General features: G+C 37.0%; 6 protein-coding genes and 1 pseudogene across 9 annotated transcripts; 4 read left to right on the plus strand and 3 right to left on the minus strand.

Annotated features, from left to right (window-relative positions):
* Positions 1-852: 852 nt before the first annotated feature.
* On the minus strand, positions 853-3,200 carry LOC111472332 (golgin subfamily A member 6-like protein 22). 2 transcript variants are annotated; one of them, XM_023118003.1, is made up of 2 exons: positions 1,264-3,200; positions 853-1,160 (listed from the first exon to the last, which is right to left on the minus strand). In XM_023118003.1, exon 1 carries the CDS (start codon positions 3,009-3,011, stop codon positions 1,725-1,727), a length of 1,287 nt encoding a protein of 428 aa, XP_022973771.1. In that variant the 5' UTR covers positions 3,012-3,200; the 3' UTR covers positions 853-1,160; positions 1,264-1,724. The 2 variants fall into 2 exon arrangements, with proteins under 2 accessions (XP_022973771.1, XP_022973770.1); XM_023118002.1 differs by having other exon boundaries at positions 882-1,154.
* Positions 3,201-5,093: 1,893 nt separating this feature from the next.
* LOC111472351 (E3 ubiquitin-protein ligase MIEL1-like) lies at positions 5,094-6,482 on the plus strand. 2 transcript variants are annotated; one of them, XM_023118027.1, is made up of 6 exons: positions 5,094-5,232; positions 5,358-5,566; positions 5,703-5,790; positions 5,869-5,925; positions 6,032-6,064; positions 6,346-6,482. In XM_023118027.1, the coding sequence occupies exons 2-6, from the start codon at positions 5,517-5,519 to the stop codon at positions 6,463-6,465; spliced, it is 348 nt and encodes a 115-aa protein (XP_022973795.1). In that variant the 5' UTR covers positions 5,094-5,232; positions 5,358-5,516; the 3' UTR covers positions 6,466-6,482. The 2 variants fall into 2 exon arrangements, with proteins under 2 accessions (XP_022973795.1, XP_022973794.1); XM_023118026.1 differs by lacking the exon at positions 5,094-5,232 and having other exon boundaries at positions 5,290-5,566.
* An 897-nt stretch (positions 6,483-7,379) lies between these two features.
* LOC111472304 (CASP-like protein 1E2) lies at positions 7,380-8,475 on the minus strand. Its single transcript, XM_023117959.1, has 2 exons — positions 8,182-8,475; positions 7,380-7,769 (listed from the first exon to the last, which is right to left on the minus strand). Exons 1-2 carry the CDS (start codon positions 8,361-8,363, stop codon positions 7,463-7,465), a joined length of 489 nt encoding a protein of 162 aa, XP_022973727.1. The 5' UTR covers positions 8,364-8,475; the 3' UTR covers positions 7,380-7,462.
* A 546-nt stretch (positions 8,476-9,021) lies between these two features.
* Positions 9,022-10,324, minus strand: LOC111472298 (CASP-like protein 1E2). The gene is made up of 2 exons (XM_023117954.1): positions 10,017-10,324; positions 9,022-9,504 (listed from the first exon to the last, which is right to left on the minus strand). Exons 1-2 carry the CDS (start codon positions 10,259-10,261, stop codon positions 9,165-9,167), a joined length of 585 nt encoding a protein of 194 aa, XP_022973722.1. The 5' UTR covers positions 10,262-10,324; the 3' UTR covers positions 9,022-9,164.
* A 1,787-nt stretch (positions 10,325-12,111) lies between these two features.
* LOC111472328 lies at positions 12,112-15,141 on the plus strand. Of its 2 annotated transcripts, none has more exons than XM_023117997.1 (5): positions 12,112-12,408; positions 12,508-12,672; positions 13,414-13,516; positions 13,584-13,729; positions 14,601-15,141. In XM_023117997.1, the coding sequence occupies exons 1-5, from the start codon at positions 12,352-12,354 to the stop codon at positions 14,847-14,849; spliced, it is 720 nt and encodes a 239-aa protein (XP_022973765.1). In that variant the 5' UTR covers positions 12,112-12,351; the 3' UTR covers positions 14,850-15,141. The 2 variants fall into 2 exon arrangements, with proteins under 2 accessions (XP_022973765.1, XP_022973766.1); XM_023117998.1 differs by having other exon boundaries at positions 12,129-12,293; positions 12,457-12,672.
* A 1,864-nt stretch (positions 15,142-17,005) lies between these two features.
* On the plus strand, positions 17,006-17,909 carry LOC111472273 (annotated as a pseudogene).
* A 2,456-nt stretch (positions 17,910-20,365) lies between these two features.
* On the plus strand, positions 20,366-23,675 carry LOC111472288 (probable serine/threonine-protein kinase At1g54610). The gene is made up of 7 exons (XM_023117937.1): positions 20,366-21,031; positions 21,230-21,514; positions 21,611-21,928; positions 22,061-22,288; positions 22,618-22,718; positions 22,826-22,943; positions 23,028-23,675. Exons 1-7 carry the CDS (start codon positions 20,684-20,686, stop codon positions 23,337-23,339), a joined length of 1,710 nt encoding a protein of 569 aa, XP_022973705.1. The 5' UTR covers positions 20,366-20,683; the 3' UTR covers positions 23,340-23,675.
* The last annotated feature ends 415 nt before the right edge of the window (positions 23,676-24,090 follow it).

A 24,090-nucleotide genomic window follows, 5' to 3' on the forward strand; every position in this document is an offset into this window, starting at 1 on the left:
TTTTTTTTTTTTTTTTTTTTTTTTTTTTTGAAATTTGATTAACCATTCAAATATTTCCTTGAGAGCAAAAGAAAACTAAGTGGTTATTAGATTAGACTTGGTTTTGGAGTTTTGATTTTTGAAAATTTTGTGTTTGTGTTCTCACTTTTTTGTAAATATTTTTTTTTAATCAATGGAAATTTCAATTATTAATTAAATTCTAAAAGTTAGTTTTTAAAAACTATTTTTTAGACTGAATTAGTTTAAAGTAAAAACTAATTTTTTAAAATTAAAAACTGTTTTTTTTTTACGTGACGTATTATTTATCCTTTTACTCTAAATTTTCCAACTCCAACTATTTCATCATTTTGTGTTCATTCAAAAAATTATTTTAAAAAATATTTGTATTTACTTTAAATTTAGCACGATATAAGAACTAAATTTATTGAAATTTGACGACTTTGGCAAAGTTATTTTGTAGTAAATTTATAAATTAATCAAACTTAATCATCTGTCAAACTTTATTTTATTAATTTTTTTTGGTTAAAAATAATGGGTTAATCAATAAAAAATTGAATTGAGGGTAATAGTTGGAGAACACTTATCTATGTATAAAATAAGGTCCAATTTGATGGATTATAAAAATTTAGGTCATATTTGTTAACCTTCTTTTTTTTTTTTTTTCCTTATTTTCTCATCAATAATGATTTTCATTTTTTTTTTCTCTCAAGAAAACATAAATTTTTAACCAAACTTCAAAAAAAAAAAAAAAAAAAAAAAAAAATCAAGTTTTTGAAANAAAACAAAGGATAAAATATTTATGAACTTAATTTTAAAAATAAAAAGTAAAAAGCAAATAATTACTCAGAAATGAAAGCGTAGATATTATGGTTAAATAAAAATGGTGAATATTTGGAGGCAGAGGAGTTGTTATTAACATAATAAAAAATGATGAACATTTTATGATCTTTACAACATCATCAACAATCGGTTTCTTTTCCACTTTTTGTCATCTATTTCTTTTCCTTCACTGCCGAATCAGCTGCTGCATTTCCCTGCATAAGAAGAAACATTGGCATCTTTCACAGTCTTCTCCTGCGTGGGAAGAAGGGGAGTGCCTGAGCTTTGAGCTTCTGCTGCTTCTTTCACTTTCACTGCCTCTCCTTCTCCTTCTCCTTCTCCTGTCCACATAATTTCACCACTTTTTAATGAATTACTTCAAATAATCCTTTTGTGAAATAAGTTGGAAATAATTTGGTTGCATTGTGTCAAAATTTTACTGACCATTTTTCGGTTCTTCGGCTAATTTCTTTTCTTCAACAGGTTTGATTACTTGTTCGACGACGACGACGCCATTGTTGCTGCCTTCCTTCTTCTCTGCCTTCGTTTCTCCGGCCAATTGCTTCTCTTTGGCAGGTTTAACTCCCTGCTCTTCTTCACTTCCACCGCCATTAACAACAGCGTCCTTCTCTGTTTTCGTCTCGCCGGCCACCTGTTTTTCAACAGCACCGCCATTAACGACGTCCTTCTCCTTCTTCTCGCCGTCGCCGGTTATTTTCTTCTCTGTTTTCGCTACCTCCTTCTCCACTTGCTGGACCTCCGCCGCATCGCCATTGCTCTTCTTTTCCTCGCGCTGCTCTGTTTTGTTCTCCGATTCAATCTTCACAGCGCTATTGATTTTCTCCTCATCGCTTTTCTTCTCTTCTTGCTGCTCTGTCTTGTTCTCCGGTTCAATCTTCACAGCGCTATTCCTCATCGCTTTTCTTCTCTTCTTGCTGCTCTGTCTTGTTCTCCGGTTCAATCTTCACAGCGCTATTAATTTTCTCCTCATCGCTCTTCTTCTCTTCTTGCTGCTCTGTCTTGTTCTCCGGTTCAATCTTCACAGCGCTATTGATTTTCTCCTCATCGCTCTTCTTCTCTTCTTGCTGCTCTGTCTTGTTCTCCGGTTCAATCTTCACAGCGCTATTGATTTTCTCCTCATCGCTTTTCTTCTCTTCTTGCTGCTCTGTCTTGTTCTCCGGTTCAATCTTCACAGCGCTATTGATTTTCTCCTCATCGCTCTTCTTCTCTTCTTGCTGCTCTGTCTTGTTCTCCGGTTCAATCTTCACAGCGCTATTGATTTTCTCCTCATCGCTCTTCTTCTCTTCTTGCTGCTCTGGCTTGTTCTCCGGTTCAATCCTCACAGCGCTATTGATTTTCTCCTCATCGCTCTTCTTCTCTTCTTGCTGCTCTGTCTTGTTCTCCGGTTCAATCTTCACAGCGCTATTGATTTTCTCCTCATCGCTCTTCTTCTCTTCTTGCTGCTCTGTCTTGTTCTCCGGTTCAATCTTCACAGCGCTATTGATTTTCTCCTCATCGCTCTTCTTCTCTTCTTGCTGCTCTGTCTTGTTCTCCGGTTCAATCTTCGCAGCGCTATTGATTTTCTCCTGATCGCTCTTCTTCTCTTCTTGCTGCTCTGTCTTGTTCTCCGGTTCAATCCTCACAGCGCTATTGATTTTCTCCTCATCGCTCTTCTTCTCTTCTTGCTGCTCTGTCTTTTTCTCCGGTTCAATCTTCACAGCGCTATTGATTTTCTCCTCATCGCTCTTCTTCTCTTTTTGCTGCTCAGTCTTGTTCTCCGGTTCAATCTTCACAGCGCTACTGATTTTCTCCTCGACGCTCTTCTTCGCTTCTTGCTGCTCAGTCTTGTTCTCCGTTTCAATCTTCACAGCGCTATTGATTTTCTCCTCATCGGTCTTCTTCTCTTCTTGCTGCTCAGTCTTGTTCTTCGTTTCATTCTTCACAGAGCCGTCGATTTTCTGCACATCGCTCTTCTCCTCTACTCGCTGCTCCCTTTTGTTATCCAATTTAACCTTCACATCGCCGTCGATTTTCTCCTCATCGGTCTTCAAATCAGCCACAGGTAAATCAGCGCCACTCTTCGATCCATCGACGGCTTTGCGGCTGCTCTTGGTTCGTTTGGCACTAGATTTCTTGCGGGGGAGGCTACCATCGGCGGTGGCCACAGCAAGTTTCGACTCTCCGCAGCCCATGGTTGAGGCGATGAACGTCGGCGATTGGAGGCAAAATGGAGAAGAACAGGCAGCGAAGAACAAGAAGGAGAAATTGGATCTCTCCCGCTTTAACAATGAAGAGGGAGAGATCGAGAGCAAAGAAGAAAGCAAATCAAAGCGGAGAGGTCAGTTTTTCGTTGTTGTTGATTGATGCTGTTATAATCGCGTTGGAATGANCTTCGTTTCATTCTTCACAGAGCCGTCGATTTTCTGCACATCGCTCTTCTCCTCTACTCGCTGCTCCATTTTGTTATCCAATTTAACCTTCACATCGCCGTCGATTTTCTCCTCATCGGTCTTCAAATCAGCCACAGGTAAATCAGCGCCACTCTTCGATCCATCGACGGCTTTGCGGCTGCTCTTGGTTCGTTTCAGCCACAGGTAAATCAGCGCCACTCTTCGATCCATCGACGGCTTTGCGGCTGCTCTTGGTTCGTTTGGCACTAGATTTCTTGCGGGGGAGGCTACCATCGGCGGTGGCCACAGCAAGTTTCGACTCTCCGCAGCCCATGGTTGAGGCGATGAACGTCGGCGATTGGAGGCAAAATGGAGAAGAACAGGCAGCGAAGAACAAGAAGGAGAAATTGGATCTCTCCCGCTTTAACAATGAAGAGGGAGAGATCGAGAGCAAAGAAGAAAGCAAATCAAAGCGGAGAGGTCAGTTTTTCGTTGTTGTTGATTGATGCTGTTATAATCGCGTTGGAATGATGAAGATCGTATGAGCGGAATTTGGTTGGTTAGGGTTCTTTCCCCCTCCTCCATGGCCATTACCGATCCGTCTTTCTCGTTCCTTTGAAGGTCGAAAATGGAGGATTTGAAGCTCTACCCTTCAACCGAACTTGGAAACTGTTTCAACGAAGAAAAAAGAAAAAGGGTAATTCCAAAAAAGACATTAAAAATACTACTTATTTCAAAAATGCCCTTCAACCTTTTTTTTTTATTTTTTTTATTTTTTTTATGGAGTTAAAAGAATTTCTGAACAACTTTTAATATTTTAATAATTAGTAAAATGGAGAAAAATAGTGAAATAATAATTTGTGAAAATATAAATATATGTATACTTTAATAAATATAATATTTTTTAAGGTTATAAATTAAATTTATTTTTTTATTAAATTAAAATATTATATTGTAAATTATATGATTTTGTAAAATAATAATTATAAGCTAAAATCATGTTTCAAAATTAATTAATAATTATTAATTTTATAGTTACCACTTGTCTTATGGTTTATAATATACTATAACCTGAAATTTTAACTATCGTCTAAATTATAATTTAATTTTAAAATATTTTATCAAACATAAATAACTATATTTTTATTAAATTTGTTTTCAATTATTAATTATTCAAAATCATTTTTACTATAAGAAAATCAATTTTTATTAAATTAAATTTGAGTAATTAAATATATACTATTAGCGAGTTATTTTAATGGAATGAGCGTGATTTCAATAGTTTTTTTAATTCCATAAAAACAAAAATAAAAATTATTTGAGTTTTAAATAATTATATGGGATTCTCTCTACCTATCTTTCTCTTCAAGCTCAGCCTCTTAGTTGGCACATCACCTCATATCTGTTTTGGATATCATTTATAATAGTTCAAACCTACTAATATTGTCTTTTACTTTTCTTCCCAAGCTCCTCTCAAAAATTTTAAAAAGCTTTTGTTAGAGAGAAGTTTCTACAACCTTATAAAAAATATTTCGTTCTCTTCTCAACGGATATTCAACTGATATAGGATCTCACAAACTAAGACGTCCTTCTCAATAATCTTCTTGTGGGTTACAACCTGTCTTATATGTTCAATTCATTCAAGTACAACTTGAATATTTACGATATTATATACATGAATACTACATGGTCTCATTTAGTTAATCTAGAGAAATTCAAGAAAGAAAAAAAAAAAAAAAAAAAAAAACTTGTAAGATAATTTTTGTACGGTAATGGCTTCCAGAATTAGTGAACTGAATTGCATTGGGATTCTCATTCTCTTCCCCTCCTCTTCTCCATCAAGTGAGGGAAGAAGAAGTTTCTTTCTCAGAAAGAAAAAGTGACGAGAGAAGTTTTGGAATCCTCGTTGCCTTCAAAGTGTTTGTTAAAATGCCCCAATCAGTTTCTTGGCTTACCAGTTCTTACCCTTCATTGAATTCCCCATTCGCTAAAATTTCGGCGCCTCCCCCTTTCACCTGCCCATGTCAGTCTTCGACCCACCTTATCCTTTACGGATCCTCTCTCTCTTTCTCTCTCTTGAAGTGGGCGTTTCTTAAGATTTAATATAATTTATTGCAAGCGCTCTATCTTTGCTAATTTTTTATGCAGGAAAATTGCAAATCGAGATGCAGAAGGTGGATATAAATTTGGGGTCTCCATCATTAACATTTCCTTTTGGGGAGATATTGAATCAACAACCAAACAGCCCTCCTTTCCCTTTTAAGAAGCTCTTCCGTCGCCTCTCTTCCCTCTCCGCCTGACCCTTCAATGGAAGTCTCAGCCGATGATCGTTTCGATTTTGGGAAGATGGGCTATGGGTAAAAACCCAATTCTCCATTCCGTTTTTCGTTGCCCCTTTTGTTTCTTTTCGTTCATTTGATGCTCTATGTAAATATTCTTGAACTGGGGTTTTCTTGATTTGAGTTCTGTTTTTAATTTGTGGGTTGTTTTTAGATGCAAGCATTATCGCAGGAGATGTAAGATTCGAGCCCCATGTTGTAATGAAATCTACCCCTGTCGCCATTGCCATAACGAAGCTACGGTCTGTTCTTGTTATTGATTGTTGTTCTTTACTTTCTGGTTTACTTTTGCTTACGTTTTTCATTCTTTGATGCATTAGAGTGTGATGACCAGACCCTTTGATCGTCATGAACTCAACCGTTTCGATGTTAAACAAGTATGGTTTTCTATATCTTTATCTCATTCCTTTCATTGATTTTTTACTCCTATGCGTGAAGTATGCAATGACAGCCATTTGATATCTTTTCCTAAACCTGAATCAGGTTGTCTGTGCGGTTTGTGACACGGAGCAGCCAGTATGTGAATATTATTTCTATCTTGTTATACCCTTCTGAGTTTTGATCTTGTCTACTTCGTGAAGAAATATGTAGATTCCACTAGTTCTTTTAACCCTCAGAATAAGCCAAGTCGGAAAGTAACGAGCTTGTTCGGAACGACTATCTAATTACTTAAAAATATGTTTTTAAGCAGTTGTAAAGTCAAACATGTCGTAGAGCTGTGGAGGCAATTGTTTGTCTTTTTTCATATTTAACTGACTGTCAGACTTTTTTTTGTTAATATTTACCACGATTTGCAGGTTGCTCGAGTTTGCACGAATTGTGGGGTTAATATGGGGGAGTATTTCTGTGAAATATGCAAATTCTATGATGATGATGTAAATATTATGATTCTTAGTTCTTGTTTTTTTATTCATTAAGCGTGTGTTTACTTGGAGTTTAATAGCAAGNATTACTGTCTTTAGCCACTTGTCGTCTTTCGTATCGTTATATTTACCCGAAGTTGTTGGCTGATTATATTACTGTCTTCAGCCACTTGTCATCCTTCGTATCGTTATATGTATTGTTATATTTACCTGAAGATTGTTGGCTGATTGAATCAGCCAACTTGAATCTTTGATTTCTGGACATTATCTTTTACGTACACCTAATGCTTACTTGTTATGAACACTTAAATATGAATCAATGGTACAAAAGAAACGCCTAATGCTTACTGCTTTCCCGTTATTCGAACCTTTTTTTCTCCATTTCTGAGAACTTTCATGATATCAGAACTAGAAAATTAGAGCTACGTTTTGCAGGTATGGATTTTGTGCAACGACTGCAACGACACGACTGAAGCGTGCTTTCACATAATTGGGAAGAAATGCTGCCACTGCCAATCGTACAACACGCGCGCCATAGCTCCTCCAGTTCTCCCACAGTGATAGAGATCATCATCATCATCATATGTTAAGAGGGTTTGGTTGGTTGGGTTCTGTATCAGTTATATATATATATATATATATATATATATATATATATCTCCCATTAATATCACTTCAAACATTGCATTTCTGAGTAATTGGGTTGTGGAATCTTGGAAACTGTTGTTTTTTCAGGTTGTTAATTCTTCTTCCTCCATTGGTGGGGTCTTAAAGAAACCCAGGTATAATGAATTTGTGACCATATAATATACTAACTTTTTAAAGTATATTACGTTCTTAACTTTCAATTTTGTATCTAATAGGTTCCTTAATCAAATTCTATTAGATATGCATCATGCTGCCGAAGGCTAAGATAGTAAATTAACTTATATCGAAGATATGGTTTAGCTTTAGCTAGTTGAATTGTATGGAAGGAAGTAAAATGAAAATTGAATTGAGAAAGAGGGCCGAAAGCCCATTTATTTGGGCCTCTTTTGAAGGCCCACAACAACTATATAACTAACAGCATAAAGACGGTGGCTCCAGCAAGGGAGAGAGCAGAAGCAGCTGCCCCTTGCTTGCAAAATCTACCAAATGTATCGCACACTTTGTTCCACCGCACGTGCGAGTTACCGTGGTAGCCGATAATTCCAATGGCTATGGCGGCCCCGCCGCTGGAAGAGAGCAGCACCACCATCACGATGTCGAGAATGGTGATCGGTAAAGCTAATACATCGCTTCGATTCTTGTTTGCTAATGAAATAGTCAACGACAGTAGTCCGTATAAGCTTGCAATTACATTGGCTGCAAAAAGGTACCTTCACAACAAAACATATATTTATTCTTAATGTTTACTACTCACCATGCTAACATGTACCTAGCTCAAATTATAGAGGAGAAAAAAAACATAATTCAACGGTTGGGAGGTTGGTCTCGAGAGTAAGCCAAAAGGGAAAATCTCTTCACATGAGAGTTGAAGAGAAGAACAAAACATTTCTTATGAAGGTGTGGAAATCTCTTATGGACGCGTTTTAAAACTTTGAGGGAAAGCCCAAAAGGGAAAATCATGACAATATCTGTTAGTGATGGACTTGAATGGTTACATCTCGAGTGAGTTTGAAAGACTAAAACGTAGAAAGAACAAACAAAAGCAGCGGAAAGTGGTCTCGAGTGAGCTTGAAAGACTAAAACATAGAGAGAAAAAGAAAAAAGAAAGAACGAGAAGCTTACACAAAAGCAGACAAGTAATGCCACTTAGCGACCACAACAACGTCGAAAGTAGGAAGGTTTGGGGAGATAGAAAAAGGAACCACTTTTGCTTCTTTGTCAAGCCTCACAACAATGGCTGCCACCAAAGTTAACACAAACCCCAAAACCCTAAGAACCCCTTCCAACTTCCCACCACCACTCATTGCTTTGTTCAATTGAGAGGAACAAGAAGAAGAGTGTTTGGATGATGGGAAAATGTGGATCAGAAAATGTGGGAAAATTAAATATTTGGTGCCAAAAGTGGTTGATCAGAGCAGTTATGTTCCTTACTTGGTGGGTGACACTCATTTTCATTTTAATTAATTAATGTTATAGCCATTTCTATTTACGTTGCAAAATTCAACCATAATTTATTAATATGATGTCGTTTTAAAATTAGATTGGACTCGTACATCACTAAAGTCAAATATTATGCCACGAATCTCGTCAAGCTCATAAATAATTCATTATTATTAAATGTTTTAATCTTCGAATTAAACACTAATAAAAATCTTTTAAATAAGTTATTTAAATTAATAATGTATTAATTAAGAATATACAAAGATATGCCTAAAAATTAGTAGCTTAGAATTAATAGTAATAATAAAATAATCAATACATTTTCACCTGCAAAAAATTATTTTTTTAAAACTAATATACATTTTTTTTATTTTCGTTTTAAATATGGTGCATAATTTTTTTTTTCAAGCTCAAATTTTAATAAGAATATTAAATATTTTAATGATTGAACTATGCTCGATTGATAAATATTTTTTTTTAATTTTTTTTTTAGAGAAAAAGAGATTGAGGTAAATAAAAATATAATGCATAAATAGTCTTCTTTTAACATTTTCAATTCCACGACTGATAACCTAACCTTTAAATTGGGCTGTGAGGAACAGAGCCAAAGCCCATTTATATGGGCTATGAAGATGCTTTAAATTTAGGACCAAAGCCCAGCCCATTTATTTGGGCCTCTTCTGGAGGCCCACAGAAGCCAACACAACTAGCAACATAAATACTACAGCACCAGCAAGAGAGAGCACAGTAGACGCTGCCATTTGCTTACAAAATCTACCATATACATCGCACACTTTATTCCATTGCACGTGTGAGTTCCCGTGGTACGCAATGACTCCGACTGCTGCCGCAGCTCCGCTGCTGGAGAAGAGTAGCGCTACCATGACCGTGTCGAGAACGATTACCAATAACGCTACGATGTTGTCCTTGTTCTTGTTTTTTAACAAAAAAGCAAACGATAGGAAGCTATACGAACATGCTATCACGTTCGTCGATAAAAGATACCTAAAAAACACGACATACTTTTAATCCAATACCATCTTCACTTTTATCTATATGTATATGAATATCCAACGTGTCAAGGTACCAAATTCATAATAGCTATACTTAACTCAATAATTAACACCAAAAGTTTTATTATTTTTGCTCCTAAAAGTTGATCGTATTTATATTTTTAACAAATATTTGACCATATTCATTATTGTCAATTATTGTTAATTTCTAATTCTACCTAAAAGTTAAATTTTTTGAAAACTCGAAATAATATCACCTCCTTTGACTCGTTTAAATCTAGATAGTTCTACTGATCATACCATCATGAGTTTAAATCTCCAGCTAGACGAAAAACATCACTAATTGAGTGATAAAATCGATAACAGATACCGAAAAAAACATTAAAACAAACATGTTTTAAAAGGGTAGACATTCAAATCTTCGTACCGGGCTCGATTTAAACTCGAAAGACGAAAATGAAGGTATAGAAAGAAAAAACGGAGCGGGAGAGAGAAAAGACTTACACGAGAGCAGACAAGTAATGCCAGTTAGCGATGAGAGTATAATCCAAAGGAGGAAGGTTGAGGGAGACAGTAAGAGGAACAACCTTGGACTGTTTGTTGAGTCCGACGACAATGGCTGCCACTAAGCTCAATACAAATCCCAAAACCCTAAAACCCATTTGAGCCATATGGTTAACCATTACGTTCTTGTTCATGTCTTCTTCTTCTTCTTCTCCCTTTTTCACTGATCTTCTCTCCACTTCCATCTTCCCTCTCTCAGACGATTAGGGTTTGGATTCCCAAGAAAGTGGGACACAAAATTTATAATAGGAATGGAAATTAAGAGCTGGGAGGTGGGAAAGTTATGGGGTTGGTGTGGTGCTTTTAATGAATCAACACTCGTCTACTTACTTCTCACTCAATTTCCTGACATGTTTTAAAATTGTGAGACTGACCAAGATACGTAATAGGTTAAGGCGAACAATATCTACTAGTGGTGGACTTGAACGGTTACAAATGGTATCAAAACCAGACATCGGGCGGTGTATCAGCTAGAATGCTGGGCCCCTAAAAAGAGTGAATTGTGAGATCCCACATCGATTGAACAGATGATCAAAACATTCCTTATATGGGTGTGGAAAAATCTCTCTTTAGTAGACGCGTTTTTAAAATCATGAGGCTGACGGCGATACGTAACTCTATATGAAATGAAATATTATTTATAAAAGTGTAAAAATTTCTTCCTAGTAGACATGTTTTAAAATCATGAGCCCGACCAAGATACGTAATAGATCAAAGCGAACAATATCTACTGGTGGTGGACTTGAACGGTTACAAATGGTATCAAAGCCAGACATCGGGCGGTGTGCCAGCTTGAGATCCCATATCGATTGAACAGAGGATCGAAGCATTCCTTATGTGGGTGTGGAAAAATTTCTCTCTAGTAGACGCATTTTTAAAACCAAAACCACGAGGCTGATGGTGATACGTAATGGGTCAGAGTAGACAATATTTGCTAATGGTGGGCTTGGGCAGTTACAATTTCTCTCTGATGGAAACCTACTAACCCTATTACGACTGCCTCCTCGGATAATTTCTCCTCTACAACTGCCTCCGAGTCTTTCATGAAATCAATATACTAATCGAATTTATTATTATTATATATATACATATAATTTTTTTGAATCTAATTTCATAATTCTTTCTCAATTGTCAAATTTTAGTTAATATATTTTTAATAATAATAATTTTAATGTGACAAAAGTTACCATGTAAGAGTAAACTTAATAAAATTATTCCAAATTAATTTAAAAGAAAAGAAAAGGGAGAATAAGATAAAGAGTTGCTTAACCTCGTGGCCAAACAGGCCTTTAGCATTAATGTTGGGTTGGAGTACATTTTTATTTTACTTGGCTGCATATATAAAAATGCATTAAATTGGCGACCAACTAATAATTTAATGAAAAACTATGTAAATTTTATTTTTATTTTTTATTTTTTTAGATAAATGAATAATTACTAAATTTGGAGAAAAAAAATCTATAAATAATTATTGGACTAAAATATCCCTTATATTTTTATTACTATTTAAATATAATCTTATTAAAAAGCTATATGAATATCAATTATCGTGTTCGATGCTAGATGAACACGACTTTCCACGATGATATGATATTGTTTACTTTGAGTATAAGCTCGCACCCCAAAAAGTCTCGCACCAATAGAAATAGTATTCCTTGATTATAAACCTATGATCATTCCCTAAATTAGTCGAACAAAGTATGCATCCTCTTAATCGAGGCTCGACTTTTTTTTTTTTTGAGTTTTAGTCATGTTTTAGTATGCCTACTCCTTTCTTTTGGAGTTCTTTGTTCTACATTTGAAGATTCTATTGACATGACTAAGTTAGAGCATGACTCTCATACCATGTTGCTTTCGGCTATTTCTTCGGTATAAATATTGATTAATTTTGAATAGGCACAAATTTAGAGATTTAATAATTTAACTTGAAAAAAATAATTATTTAAAAAATAAATTACTTGTGAAAAATAATGCGTGCAAGAACTTTTTAACTTGAAAAAAATAATTATTTAAAAAATAAATTACTTGTGAAAAATAATGCGTGCAAGAACTTCCACGTGTGCTCATCGTCAAAGCCCTTCTCCACGAGTCCTCAACTTCAGCATACTCCGTTGGGAAGCAAGCTCGGTTAGGGATTCAGTACAATCGGTGGTTTTCCTTCTTCATTTCTTTCTTCCCATGAAATCGATCGTTGCTGATCGTTCGAGGATTCTCCAGGTTAAATCTCGATTGATAATTTTGAGCGGAGAAAGAAGAAAATTGAGAGCAATCGAAAATGGGGTTGCTCCATCTTCCACTTGATGTTGCCCTGAAAATTGCTTCTTCTCTTCAGGTTCAAGCAGATTTTTGTGTCATTCTGATCTTCTTATTTTACTTGAAGGTTCTTTGGGATTAATCGATTTTTCTCTGTGGATTTTGGGCTGTGATGAAGGCATCGGACATTTGTGCTTTGGGCTGTTGCTCGCGGTTATGTCGGGAACTTTTCGATTCCGATTGTTTGTGGGAGTCTCTTGCAAGAGAAAGATGGCCTTATATCTATGCTTCTTCATCTACTGGTTCTTCTTCGTCAACTCCCGCAAAATTCCCCATATCCATGGTGCTCTTTTTATATCTTAATCTCCTTTTTTTTCGGGTCAACTCCCGCAAAATTCCCCATATCCATGGTGCTCTTTTTATATCTTAATCTCCTTTTTTTTCGGCCTCGGTTAATTATTTACCATATTGGATTATCCATTTACATGGTTACTATATTTAGGATTCTTGAAATCAATTGAGAGAATTAAAAGGATGTTTTTTTGTTCTTTCTGCTTCGTAATTCAAATGTAGCTTGAAATCAATTGAGAGAATTAAAAGGATGTTTTTTTGTTCTTTCTGCTTCGTAATTCAAATGTAGCTGTCTCTATCTGAAATGGTCGATTATTTAGTGAAACATACGGCGGATATATCTTAGTTATTTCACCATCACTTGAAGTCATCTTCATGTTATTTCATTGGCCTTTACGGCGGATATATCTTAGTTATTTCACCATCACTTGAAGTCATCTTCATGTTATTTCATTGGCCTTGTGATCATCATATGATGTGTTAAGTATCTCATTTGTGATGTGAATTTACGTGTATTTCTTAGTTTCTTGGAAGCAATGAAGAGATTTGAAAACTTTTTTGTTCAATAGTTGAATGAGCCCTTTCGAATTTTCTTCATCCCTGTATGTAATGATTTGAACATACTTTGGATATTTATCTTGAGTGGACTTAAGTTGGATGTTGATCTTGAGTCTGTTGTTGAATTTATTGTTATAATTATGTTTGTGAACGAACAAAATGAAACGTCTTCCAGGGATGGAAAAGCTTCTACATCCTGAGGCATATTGAGATATTGGGAAGAGCCCAAGCAGCAGTCAAGTTTATAGAACAATGCCCTCCTTTGACACCGATTGAGGGTGGAGACTATCTCAGGACAATACTCGGCTTGCAGGATTCAATGCCCTCCTTTGACACCGATTGAGGGTGGAGACTATCTCAGGACAATACTCGGCTTGCAGGATTTGAAGCTTAGTTTTATAGATGTTCAAATGGTGCTTTTCAAACCTCAACTTAACGGGCTGCTGAACTTGGTTGGCTTACACTACTGCACAAATTTGCTTGAAATCCCTGTACGCCTGCTGCTTTTTACTATTTTTGTTCAATCATTTGTAGGTTTATAATATATTTTGGTTGTGAACTTTTATACTGCTTTTTACTATTTTTGTTCAATCATTTGTAGGTTTATAATATATTTTGGTTGTGAACTTTTATAGTTGTTCCATTTTGACCCCCGTAAATCTTCAAAGGCTCTATTTTAGTCCTGAACTTTGCACAAAAATTCATTTTTAGTCTCAGCTATTGTTTCTTCTGTAGCCATTTGTTCAGAACTCCAAATATATTTTGGAAATTTGACACTGTCCAGCTATTGTTTCTTCTGTAGCCATTTGTTCAGAACTCCAAATATATTTTGGAAATTTGACACTGTCCTAATATACATAGTTTCAAACTGTTGTTTACATGGACATTTTCTTGTCAAATAAGTAAATTAAAGACTTCGATGTTGGGTTTTTGTTAAATACTTTGTAAAGCTTTAATCACTGATTCTTTATGCGAAGTAGACTTCGATGTTGGGTTTTTGTTAAATACTTTGTAAAGCTTTAATCACTGATTCTTTATGCGAAGTTTAAGGACTAAAGCAAGATAGGACAAGATTAAAAGCTTAGAGTCTTAAGTACACAAGATTCTAGCTTATGATTTCATGGCCAAAGAACTTAGTGGTTAGAAAATGTTTTTGAGTGATAAAACAAAATTTAGCTTATGATTTCATGGCCAAAGAACTTAGTGGTTAGAAAATGTTTTTGAGTGATAAAACAAAATTTGTATAGATGAAAGACTGTTTCGGCATTCAAATTGTATAGGATCATTATTAGGATTCCAGCTTATTTTGTGTATCATGTATCTGAATTCTGAAGTTGTTGATTTGATTTCGATTCCTGGCAGGCCTATCGAGTCATGGAAGCACTTCAAAGATGCAAGATCTCAGAGAAACATGTATGTGTGAAATGGTGGAAGCTAGGAAGATGGTTTTATGGGTTCCGCATGAGAGACGAACAACATACTCGTCGAGTCTCTTTGGCAGAACTTGTAACGGCAGAAGGGGAAGACGTTCTTGGGGTGCTTAGCCGAGGTCCTGTTCATGAGGTGCTCCGGGTTCAGGTTTCTGTAAGTGATCCCTTTGACAGTCACTGATCTCAACAAAGCACACAAAAACACCCTTAGCATCTCTATAAGCATTCTGCAACTGCAATGACTTGTGTGCTACTAGTTGTTCATGTATATCAAATACTTGCTTGTAAATTCATGTAGATATAAATATGTTAAATATGTATCAGCCATTCAGATTTGATTGATAAGTTGTCATTCACCAACGTATGCACATCAATATTTAGTGTATTTTGTAAATTATCAAAGGCGTTTGGGTCAATGTATTGGATTTTACAATCCCTTCATTTATCACTATCTGATTATACTTGGGCTTTCACCATTTCTACATACATTATACTAGTATCTCTTATTTCTATATACCAATTATACATCCTTGATTTTCAGATGCCTAGAACCTATCTTTGTGGACTTTCAAAACCGACCATTTTGTTTCGAAACGAACGTCTTCCTAAACCTAATATTCTTTGAACTCGAGATCATAGTAGTACAACCTATAGACAGATTCCATTCGATCAAGGTCATCTTGAACTTTTCATTCTAAAGCATCAAACATCTGTCAAGAAACTTGATTTGTCTTCAAATAAGTAGGTTTTTGTTGGTGTTATTTTTTAATATGTTGGTTTGGTGCATTAGCTATTGCAGCTTCCTTTTGATACATACTTCAAGAGCTCCAGGAAAATGGTTGAAAATAAAAAATGCAAACCATTGAATGCTTCATCTTTTGATATTTGAGTTATATTCAGTTCTTGCATGAGTTTTCTCAATATTGATGAAGAATGTATCAGATGCTCTCACCACCCCTCTATTAACCCCAAGGATAGACAACCTTGATATCTTACTGAATTAGGTCACGTTCTCGTACAACTCGAAATTGATATCATTTTCTATATTGAGCAATGGGTGAGACAAGTAGGCACCTAACAAAATAGAAATGGTATTGTCTATAAATGCTGCAAAATTACTTCCAAAAGAGTGTACATGGTAGGTGTTATTTCATGGTAGGTGTTATTTCATTTTTAAATTCCGTTCTTGAAATCTCAAGCTTGATTTACTTTGGTCTTTGAATAAAATACTGATTCATGAACATTTAAATTTGTTTTTTTTAAAAGCGGTTAAATGTCTACTTCAAGTTTTTTACTTACAAAAAAAGAATTATTTTGGACGTATCTTTATTTTCATCTCAATATCGACAAATCAATGATATAACTTTAAGCATATGGATTAACATTGTAGCAAGTTTAAGAGTTTAAGAATTGAGTTAAAATTAAACTTGACTCCATCTACGAGTAAGATTATGGATTTTTGACTCACTTTTATCCTATCTAATCTCCTATAAAGAGAGAGTGAAAAAAAAAAAAAAAAAAACGTCCTTGGGGAAAATAAATGGAGGGTGCCACTCCTAAGTAAGTGATAGGCAACAAAATCAGTAAGATTTATCAACACATAGCCAAAATCTCAAAACAAACAATTCACACACATTATGGAAATGCAACTCCTAAATTTCCGACCTCACATTTTCAGCGCGCGTTTTTTTTTCTCTTTCACTTCCAAAAGCTTCAACCCACAGCCATTTCCATCGGCGGTTCAACCTTCAAAACAATATCCCTTTGCTCCTCCGCCGGCGGCGGCGGTTCAACCTTCTTTCGTCGGTGAATAGAAGCGACTCAACTCGTTTCTGTTCTCCATTTGTCTATCAGATTCCGGTGAGTTCATTCTCTCTCTCTTTTCGATCTTGTTGTTTACGTTTATCAGAAACCCCCAAATCCAGTAGGGAAAGACGAAGCCCCATTGTTAAATCGATTCAATCTTCGTTTAGGGCCAAAGACCCTAAAGATGTTAACATTTTGGTGGTGGGTTCTACTGGGTATATTGGGAATTTTGTGGTTAAGGAGCTGGTTAGTAGAGGGTTTGATGTCATTTCCATTGCTAGAGAGAATAGTGGAATTAGAGGTAGAAATAGTAAGGAAGAAGCAGCTAATAAGTTGAAAGGAGCTAATATTTGCTTTTCTGATGTGACCCATTTGGATGTTTTGGAGAAATCTTTAGGGGATTTGGATGTTCCTATTGATGTTCTTGTTTCTTGCCTTGCTAGCCGAACTGGCGGCGTAAAGGATTCTTGGAAGATCGATTATGAGGCCACGAAGAACAGTTTAGTGGCTGGAAGAAATCGTGGGGCTTCCCATTCTGTGTTGCTTTCTGCAATTTGTGTTCAGAAGCCCCTTCTTGAATTCCAGCGTGCTAAGCTTAAATTTGAGGCTGAACTTATGGAAGCAGCTAAAGAAGACAGTGGTTTTACATACAGCATTGTGAGGCCTACTGCTTTTTTCAAGAGCTTAGGAGGTCAAGTTGAGTTGGTGAAGGATGGCAAGCCATATGTGATGTTTGGTGATGGTAAGTTGTGTGCCTGCAAGCCGATCAGCAAGCAGGATTTGGCTTCGTTTATCGCCGATTGTGTGTTGTGTGATGATAAAATCAATCAGGTTTTGCCCGTTGGTGGCCCCAGGAAGGTGTTGACTCCGTTAGAACAAGGCGAGATCTTGTTTAGGCTGTTGGGGAAAGAACCAAACTTCTTGAATGTACCGATTGGGATTATGGATTTCGCCATTGGAATTCTTGATTTCCTTGTCAAGTTCGTCCCCGCCATGGAAGATGCCGCTTAGTCGGGAAAATTGGAAGATACTATGCAGCTGAAAGTATGTTGATCTTAGATCCTGAGACAGGAGAGTATAGTGCAGAAAAAACACAAGTTATGGGAAGGACACATTGGAAGACTTCTTTGAAAGGGTCCTCAGGGAAGGGATGGCCGGTCAAGAATTAGGCGAACAGACGATTTTTTGATACTTTCTACCAAGCAACAGCTTGTTGGACTTGCCACTCCGTTATGGACGGTGCACGTGAAGAAGGTGCGCGTTTCCTTATCTGAATCCCTACTACTTTCTGAGTTTCCATGAAGTTTTTTTTTTTTTTTTTCACGTAACATCAATATCTGAAGGGTTGTAAATTGTCACCAGTACTCTTCAAAACAATATCATTATGTAATGAATTGTGCCATACTTTTATGCTCCATAATGATTCTTCTGCTGAGCATGCTGTGTCAATGATAGGAAGTCATTTATTTTTGGTATCTTCTTACTCATTTAATTGTTGCTTCAAGTGTTCTATTATGTTTTCATTCGAGAGTTGGTTATTCTTCAAGAATCTGAAATCTATTCTAGAATTGGCCTCAAAAGTTTGTGAGATCTCATGTCGGTTAGAGAGGAACGAAACATTATTTATAAGGGTGGGGAAGCCTAGAAGGGAAAACCCCGAAGGGGGGTGGACACCAGGTGGTGTGCCAATGAAGACACTAGGCCCCCAAAAGTGGGTGTATTGGGTGTCCCATATCGATTGGAGAGGGGAACAAGTGTAAGTGAGGATGCTGGGTCTCGAAGGAGGTGGATTGTGAAATGTCACATCGGTTGGAGAGGAGAACGAAACATTCTTTATAAGGGTGTGGAAACCTCTCCCTAGTAGACGTGTTTTAAAACTTTGAGGGGAAGTCCAAATGAAAAGCCCAAAGAGGATAATATCTGCAAGCGGTGAGCTTGGACTGTTACAAAAGTATGGAGAGGAAATTATCAAACATTTTGCAACTGTGTAGCGGCTCCGATCATTGCGTTCGAACCGTAGCCTTAAGTATCTCCATGGTGATGAACAATGTAAATAGAATACAAACTTATGTTTTTTAGAGACAAGAATCCATTCAAAGGAACCGTGATAAAAGGTCTACAACTACAGTCAAACCGAAGCTTTCTCTAGATCTTCTGACATTTAGACTTCTTCAAGCTTTCTCCTTGCCCGATAATACGATCATAGCAGTAATGTATCGATCTTTCTAGGGATGAAAATACGAGCCAGTGCAGTCGAACAAAATCAAACTAGACTCGATCTGTTAGACCTTCTTGATCACTTGGATTTGTTGGTTTAGTCCATTTAGTCTATGTTGATCGGGAAGTTGGTTTGGTCTTGAGGGGAGTCGGTTTTCCGTGATTTCTGAGAAAATAGTCAACCCCAAATCGATCGATGATTCCCTGTATTCCTACATGGCTGATAACCATACGAATAGAACTGATATGAGAAAATACCTTGGAATCAAAACTTGCCACTCTTGGATTCTAAGTAGAAAATCCCTCCCTCGTTCAACAACAGTGACCTCTCAACTCACTTCTGACTTCCGAATATGAGATGGAGAGGTTTCACATCGATTGGAGAGGGGAATGAAGCATTCCTTATAAGGGTGTGGAAACTTCTCCCTAGTAGACACGTTTTAAAACCGCAAGTGACGACGATACGAACCAAAGTGGACAATACCTGCTAGCGGTGGGCTTATTGATATAAACGATGACTTGTTATTTTAACCTTAGATGTGAAGCTGTTCTTGGAATTTGCAAGATACACTTAGTTGACCTGTTTAGCGTCTGCTCTGCTTTGTTAGGCTATTGGCACAGCACAGCCTCTCATGGAACAAGCAAAATCCATAAGGAGTGACATTCTACCTAACCCACCCTCTACTTCTCTTGCCTTCAACTCTTCCCTATCTTCAACCGTTGAAAACGACGACACGGGCCTCGATATTTTCAACACAAGGTTCAGTTAAATTAAACCTCACTCAAACGACCCCGAAAAACAACTGCTTTTACTTCATTTTTCATTTCGGTATTAGCTAGTTAATGAAGTCGAAAGCAAATTATGTCGTAATTGCAGTTCGTTTTCCTTATAGGATGCTTTGTTGATTGTCAATGTAGGCTCACCAACCTTTTTACTGAGCTTCTTCTCCCTTTGTTGTGAATTTGATTACACATATTCTTACAAAGTAAAAGTCAACATATAAATTGTCTAGTGCTCTGAATGTCAAAGTGAAGAAATTCAATAGAGCACGTGTATATGTACTAGTGTATATATATACATAATTTTTTTTATTTTAAAATTTAGAGGGATAAATTAAAAATAAAAAATAATAGAGATTTGGTTTTTTTTTTTTTTTTTTTTTTTTTTTGAGAAAATAAAAAATAGTTGAAAAATGGAAACAAATAAATAAAATAAATAAATGTGGATATTAGTAGTAGAGTTTGCCAAGTCAGCAAGGCCATGAGGATAGATCCTCCGAATCAAATCAGTATGTTTCCTCACTCCTACGAGCACTCACACCCAATCCCACGATGCCACGTGTCAGTACAGTAAACACTCAGGTTGTACTCATTGGATAAACAATTAAAAAATAACAATAAAATAGAAACCAAAGAGGAGAGAGAAAGAAATTCAAAATCTCTCTCTCTCTCTCTCTCTTCAAATATTTTTTATTTTTTATTTTTTTTTTAAATCCCTCTTTTTCTCTGCTCAGTTCCAAATTCCCAAAAAAAAAAAAAAAAAAAAAATCCCATCTTCTTCCTCAGTCAGTTCAGTGTGGACTGAGTGTGATTGAAAATAGCAGAAGTTGTTGAGTTTTTGTTTTTGGTTAACAAAATTGAGTATTTATTAACAGTAAATTGGAGGTGTTTATGTATGTATGTATGTATGTATGTCTGTATGTACTGAAAAGGTGTGTTTATGAAGCTGTGATTTGTTTTAAAAGAATTTGACTGTGCCTCCATTTGTGGCCGACTCCAAATCATTGCTTTCCATTACTTTTGTCTCTCCAAAATCTTTCTCCTTATATTAATTCACTTTCATACTTCCGTTTTCTCCCACATTCCCCATTTCCATCGCAAATTTATCATTAGGGTTTCTGTTTTCCCTTAATTTCGGTGTCTTCTGATTCCAAATTGCTGGAATGTGATGGGGGGATGATTCAATGAGTTTTCCGATTCCGTTTGTTCTTAATGGGCTGCGTTTTTGGGCGAGAGGTTTCTGCGAAGCCCGTTCAGAGACCGGAGGAGAGACCCAACGCCGATGAGGCAATCAGGGCTTCTGCGAAGGCGGAGGTTCGTGAGATTCGAGCTGATGCTTCCGCTAATGTCCGCAATGGCGGAAGTAGGAACGAGGTTGACGATGATAGAGGTTCGAGGCCGAGGCGGCGATCGTCGAGGCCGAATCCGAGATTGAGTAATCCGCCGAAGCATGGGGAGCAAGTCGCCGCTGGTTGGCCGTCTTGGCTCTCCGCCGTCGCCGGCGAAGCTATCAATGGGTGGATTCCTCGCCGTGCTGACAGTTTCGAGAAGCTTGATAAAGTATGATTTCTCTCTCTCATCAACAGTTTCCTTTTGTTCTAAGTTTGATTCTTCAGAGTTGAAGAAGGAATTTAATGGCTATTTCCATTTATGTTCTTATCGCCATGATTCAATTATGCTTCAGTTCTGTTCGAGTTTTGCTTTCCTTTTATGAACAAAACCAGAATTCCCAAATTTGTAAATATTGTTGTTGATCAGATTGGGCAAGGGACGTATAGTAATGTGTACAAAGCCAGGGACTCATTGACAGGGAAGATTGTGGCTCTGAAGAAGGTTCGTTTCGACAATTTGGAGCCCGAGAGCGTCAAGTTTATGGCCCGGGAAATTCTCATTCTGCGGCGTTTGGATCATCCAAATGTCGTTAAACTCGAAGGTTTGGTGACGTCCCGGATGTCGTGTAGTTTGTATCTTGTATTTGAATACATGGAGCACGATCTGGCTGGACTTGCTGCAAGCCCTGGGATCAAGTTTACGGAATCGCAGGTGCGAAGCTACTCGACAAAGTTCTTTGCTATCTGTGAGATCTGATTCGTTAATGGATGCTGTATTTAGCTCTAATTCTTCAAATGGACTTAGCAGGTTAAATGTTACATGAACCAATTGTTATCAGGGCTTGAACATTGTCACAACCGTCACGTGCTGCATCGTGATATAAAGGGATCAAATCTTCTGATCGATAACGATGGGATCCTGAGGATAGCTGATTTCGGATTGGCGTCTGTCTTTGATCCTAACCACAAGCATCCAATGACAAGTAGGGTGGTTACGCTATGGTATCGACCTCCTGAACTTCTTCTTGGAGCTACTGATTATGGTGTCGGTGTAGACCTCTGGAGCGCTGGCTGCATTTTAGCCGAGCTGTTAGCTGGAAAGCCTATCATGCCCGGTCGCACCGAGGTGAAGCTCGTTACCAATACATCTTTTGTTCTGTCTTCAGTTCGTCGAATGCCGTTTGATCTTGTAAATAAGTTCATGTTTCTTAGGCTTTTGTCACTTTTGTCGTGATTGTTACCATATTTGATCTCCCAGGTTGAGCAGCTGCATAAGATATTCAAGTTATGTGGCTCTCCTACAGAAGAATACTGGAAAAAGTCGAGGTTGCCTCATGCAACAATATTCAAGCCTCAACATTCATACAAGAGATGCATATCGGAGACATTTAAAGACTTCCCGCCGTCATCCCTGCCACTAATCGAGACGCTTCTCGCCATCGACCCCGCTGAACGCCTAACTGCCACTGCTGCTTTACATAGTGAAGTGAGTTTATACAATATGCTGTTGCATACACATTGTATCGTTTTTTAAACTATCCGACGAGCTGTCTACTGAATCTCTGCATCGTAGGTATTAAATAACGATATGATCGATTCTTAGAAACTTAGAACAGTTCGGAAAATACGTAAAGTACCCTATCATTCATCGACACGTATTTACTCCTCCCGAGAAGGAGAAGAGAAAGCACGTGTCGTTTTAGTAACCTCGGAAGCTGATTATAGCAGAGACTTTCTTTTGTGCTTTTTTCCGTAGTTCTTGCTTTATTTCTCTTGTTCATAGACATTTTTGTGAATTTCGTTCTGTTTTTGCAGTTTTTCACTACAAAGCCATATGCTTGTGAGCCTTCCAGTCTTCCTAAGTATCCTCCAAGCAAGGAAATGGATGCAAAACTACGGGATGAAGAAGCTAGAAGGTCGATGACCAATTAAGACCCAACGTCTTGTTCGTAAATATTAGGATAAACAGTGGATAAAATGTATTTACATTTTTTCTGACTTTGATTGAGCTGTGTGAGTGCAGGCTAAGAGCTGTTGGCAGAAGCAATGCAGATGGAGTGAAGAGAACACGGGCACGCGATCGAGCTGTTCGGGCAATTCCTGCTCCAGAAGCCAATGCTGAGCTTCAAGCCAATCTCGATGTATGTACGCCTTACTCGATTCCTATCTATTTTACGCTCAATTCGTATGATTGGGGATTTGATTTTCATCGATGCTCTCTACAGAGACGGCGTCTTATAACACATGCAAATGCGAAGAGCAAGAGTGAAAAGTTTCCTCCTCCACATCAAGATGGAGCGATTGGCTACCAACTAGGATCTTCGCATCAGGTCGATCCGATCTACGATCCTCCCGACGTTCCATTTAGCACCATGAATTTCTCGTATCCAAAAGCAAGCATCCAAACATGGTCTGGTCCCTTGATGGACCCAGGTGCTGTTGGTGCTCCTCCAAGAAGGAGAAAACACACTGCAGGTCATTCATCAAGATCATCATCCAAGGACTTGAATAAGGATAAAAATTCTGCTTGTATCTAATACACGAAAACGTTATCGACTTTCTCGGATGAACTTCAGATAGCTCCTCGAAAAGATCTCAATCCAGCATCTGTTAGGTCAAACCCGGGAAATTTGATTGAGTTCTTCGGAATGGTAAAGAGAGTATATCATTTCTCATTTATAAAATTTTCAGTTATCTATATTCTTGTAAGATCAGATGCTTCGCTGGTTTGTATATTTCAAAGTCCTACTAAACTATATTAGCTTATTGAAAATATCAATAAAATGTGTCTTTGGAAATCCTTTAACGATCCTTTGAATTCATTTGCTTCATGGGATCTGGAGGATTTCCAAATTCAGTGAAATCTCTGTTTCTAACATCCCCATAGTCATAGGTCGATTAAAAGCGGGTGTTTTTTAGTACAACAATGATGAAAATTTTTGACCTCTTAAAACGAAACAACAAATTATAATCATGTAAATTAATTTGGTTAAGATATATACTCCGAGTAACCATGTAAATTAATTTAGTTAAAATATATACTCTCATTTCGTGCAACCTCAAAAAATCCAACAAAATAAACTTGCACGGTCATAAAACCAAATAACACTATTTCCTCTAAACACTATTTCCTCTACTAAAGGACCTCTATAACTAGTCGCGAGTTTTTACTATTCGTTATAATATACATTTAGTCTCTAAACTTTGAAGTTAGTATTTATATCTTCCTAAACTTTTAAGAAATCTATTAGACACAAAATTTATTTCACCTTTTGAAAATTCAAAGAT

This window comes from Cucurbita maxima, unplaced genomic scaffold, assembly GCF_002738345.1.
Source record: "Cucurbita maxima cultivar Rimu unplaced genomic scaffold, Cmax_1.0 Cma_Scf00069, whole genome shotgun sequence".
Taxonomy (NCBI): Eukaryota; Viridiplantae; Streptophyta; class Magnoliopsida; order Cucurbitales; family Cucurbitaceae; genus Cucurbita; species Cucurbita maxima.

Bases quoted from the DNA above. Each gene is read 5' to 3' on its own strand.
- LOC111472332 (XM_023118003.1), bottom strand. From the start codon at position 3,011: ATGGGCTGCGGAGAGTCGAAACTTGCTGTGGCCACCGCCGATGGTAGC.
- LOC111472351 (XM_023118027.1), top strand. From the start codon at position 5,517: ATGGAAGTCTCAGCCGATGATCGTTTCGATTTTGGGAAGATGGGCTAT. The intron at 5,926-6,031 runs GTATGGTTTTCT...AACCTGAATCAG, and splicing joins ACCGTTTCGATGTTAAACAA to GTTGTCTGTGCGGTTTGTGA. The intron at 6,065-6,345 runs GTATGTGAATAT...CACGATTTGCAG, and splicing joins TTTGTGACACGGAGCAGCCA to GTTGCTCGAGTTTGCACGAA.
- LOC111472304 (XM_023117959.1), bottom strand. From the start codon at position 8,363: ATGAGTGGTGGTGGGAAGTTGGAAGGGGTTCTTAGGGTTTTGGGGTTT. The intron at 7,770-8,181 runs GTAAGCTTCTCG...TTTGTTGTGAAG, and splicing joins CATTACTTGTCTGCTTTTGT to GTACCTTTTTGCAGCCAATG.
- LOC111472298 (XM_023117954.1), bottom strand. From the start codon at position 10,261: ATGGAAGTGGAGAGAAGATCAGTGAAAAAGGGAGAAGAAGAAGAAGAA. The intron at 9,505-10,016 runs GTAAGTCTTTTC...CGTGTTTTTTAG, and splicing joins CATTACTTGTCTGCTCTCGT to GTATCTTTTATCGACGAACG.
- LOC111472328 (XM_023117997.1), top strand. From the start codon at position 12,352: ATGGGGTTGCTCCATCTTCCACTTGATGTTGCCCTGAAAATTGCTTCT. The intron at 12,409-12,507 runs GTTCAAGCAGAT...GCTGTGATGAAG, and splicing joins AAATTGCTTCTTCTCTTCAG to GCATCGGACATTTGTGCTTT. The intron at 13,730-14,600 runs GTACGCCTGCTG...GATTCCTGGCAG, and splicing joins CAAATTTGCTTGAAATCCCT to GCCTATCGAGTCATGGAAGC.
- LOC111472288 (XM_023117937.1), top strand. From the start codon at position 20,684: ATGGGCTGCGTTTTTGGGCGAGAGGTTTCTGCGAAGCCCGTTCAGAGA. The intron at 21,929-22,060 runs GTGAAGCTCGTT...TTGATCTCCCAG, and splicing joins TCATGCCCGGTCGCACCGAG to GTTGAGCAGCTGCATAAGAT. The intron at 22,944-23,027 runs GTATGTACGCCT...TGCTCTCTACAG, and splicing joins AGCTTCAAGCCAATCTCGAT to AGACGGCGTCTTATAACACA.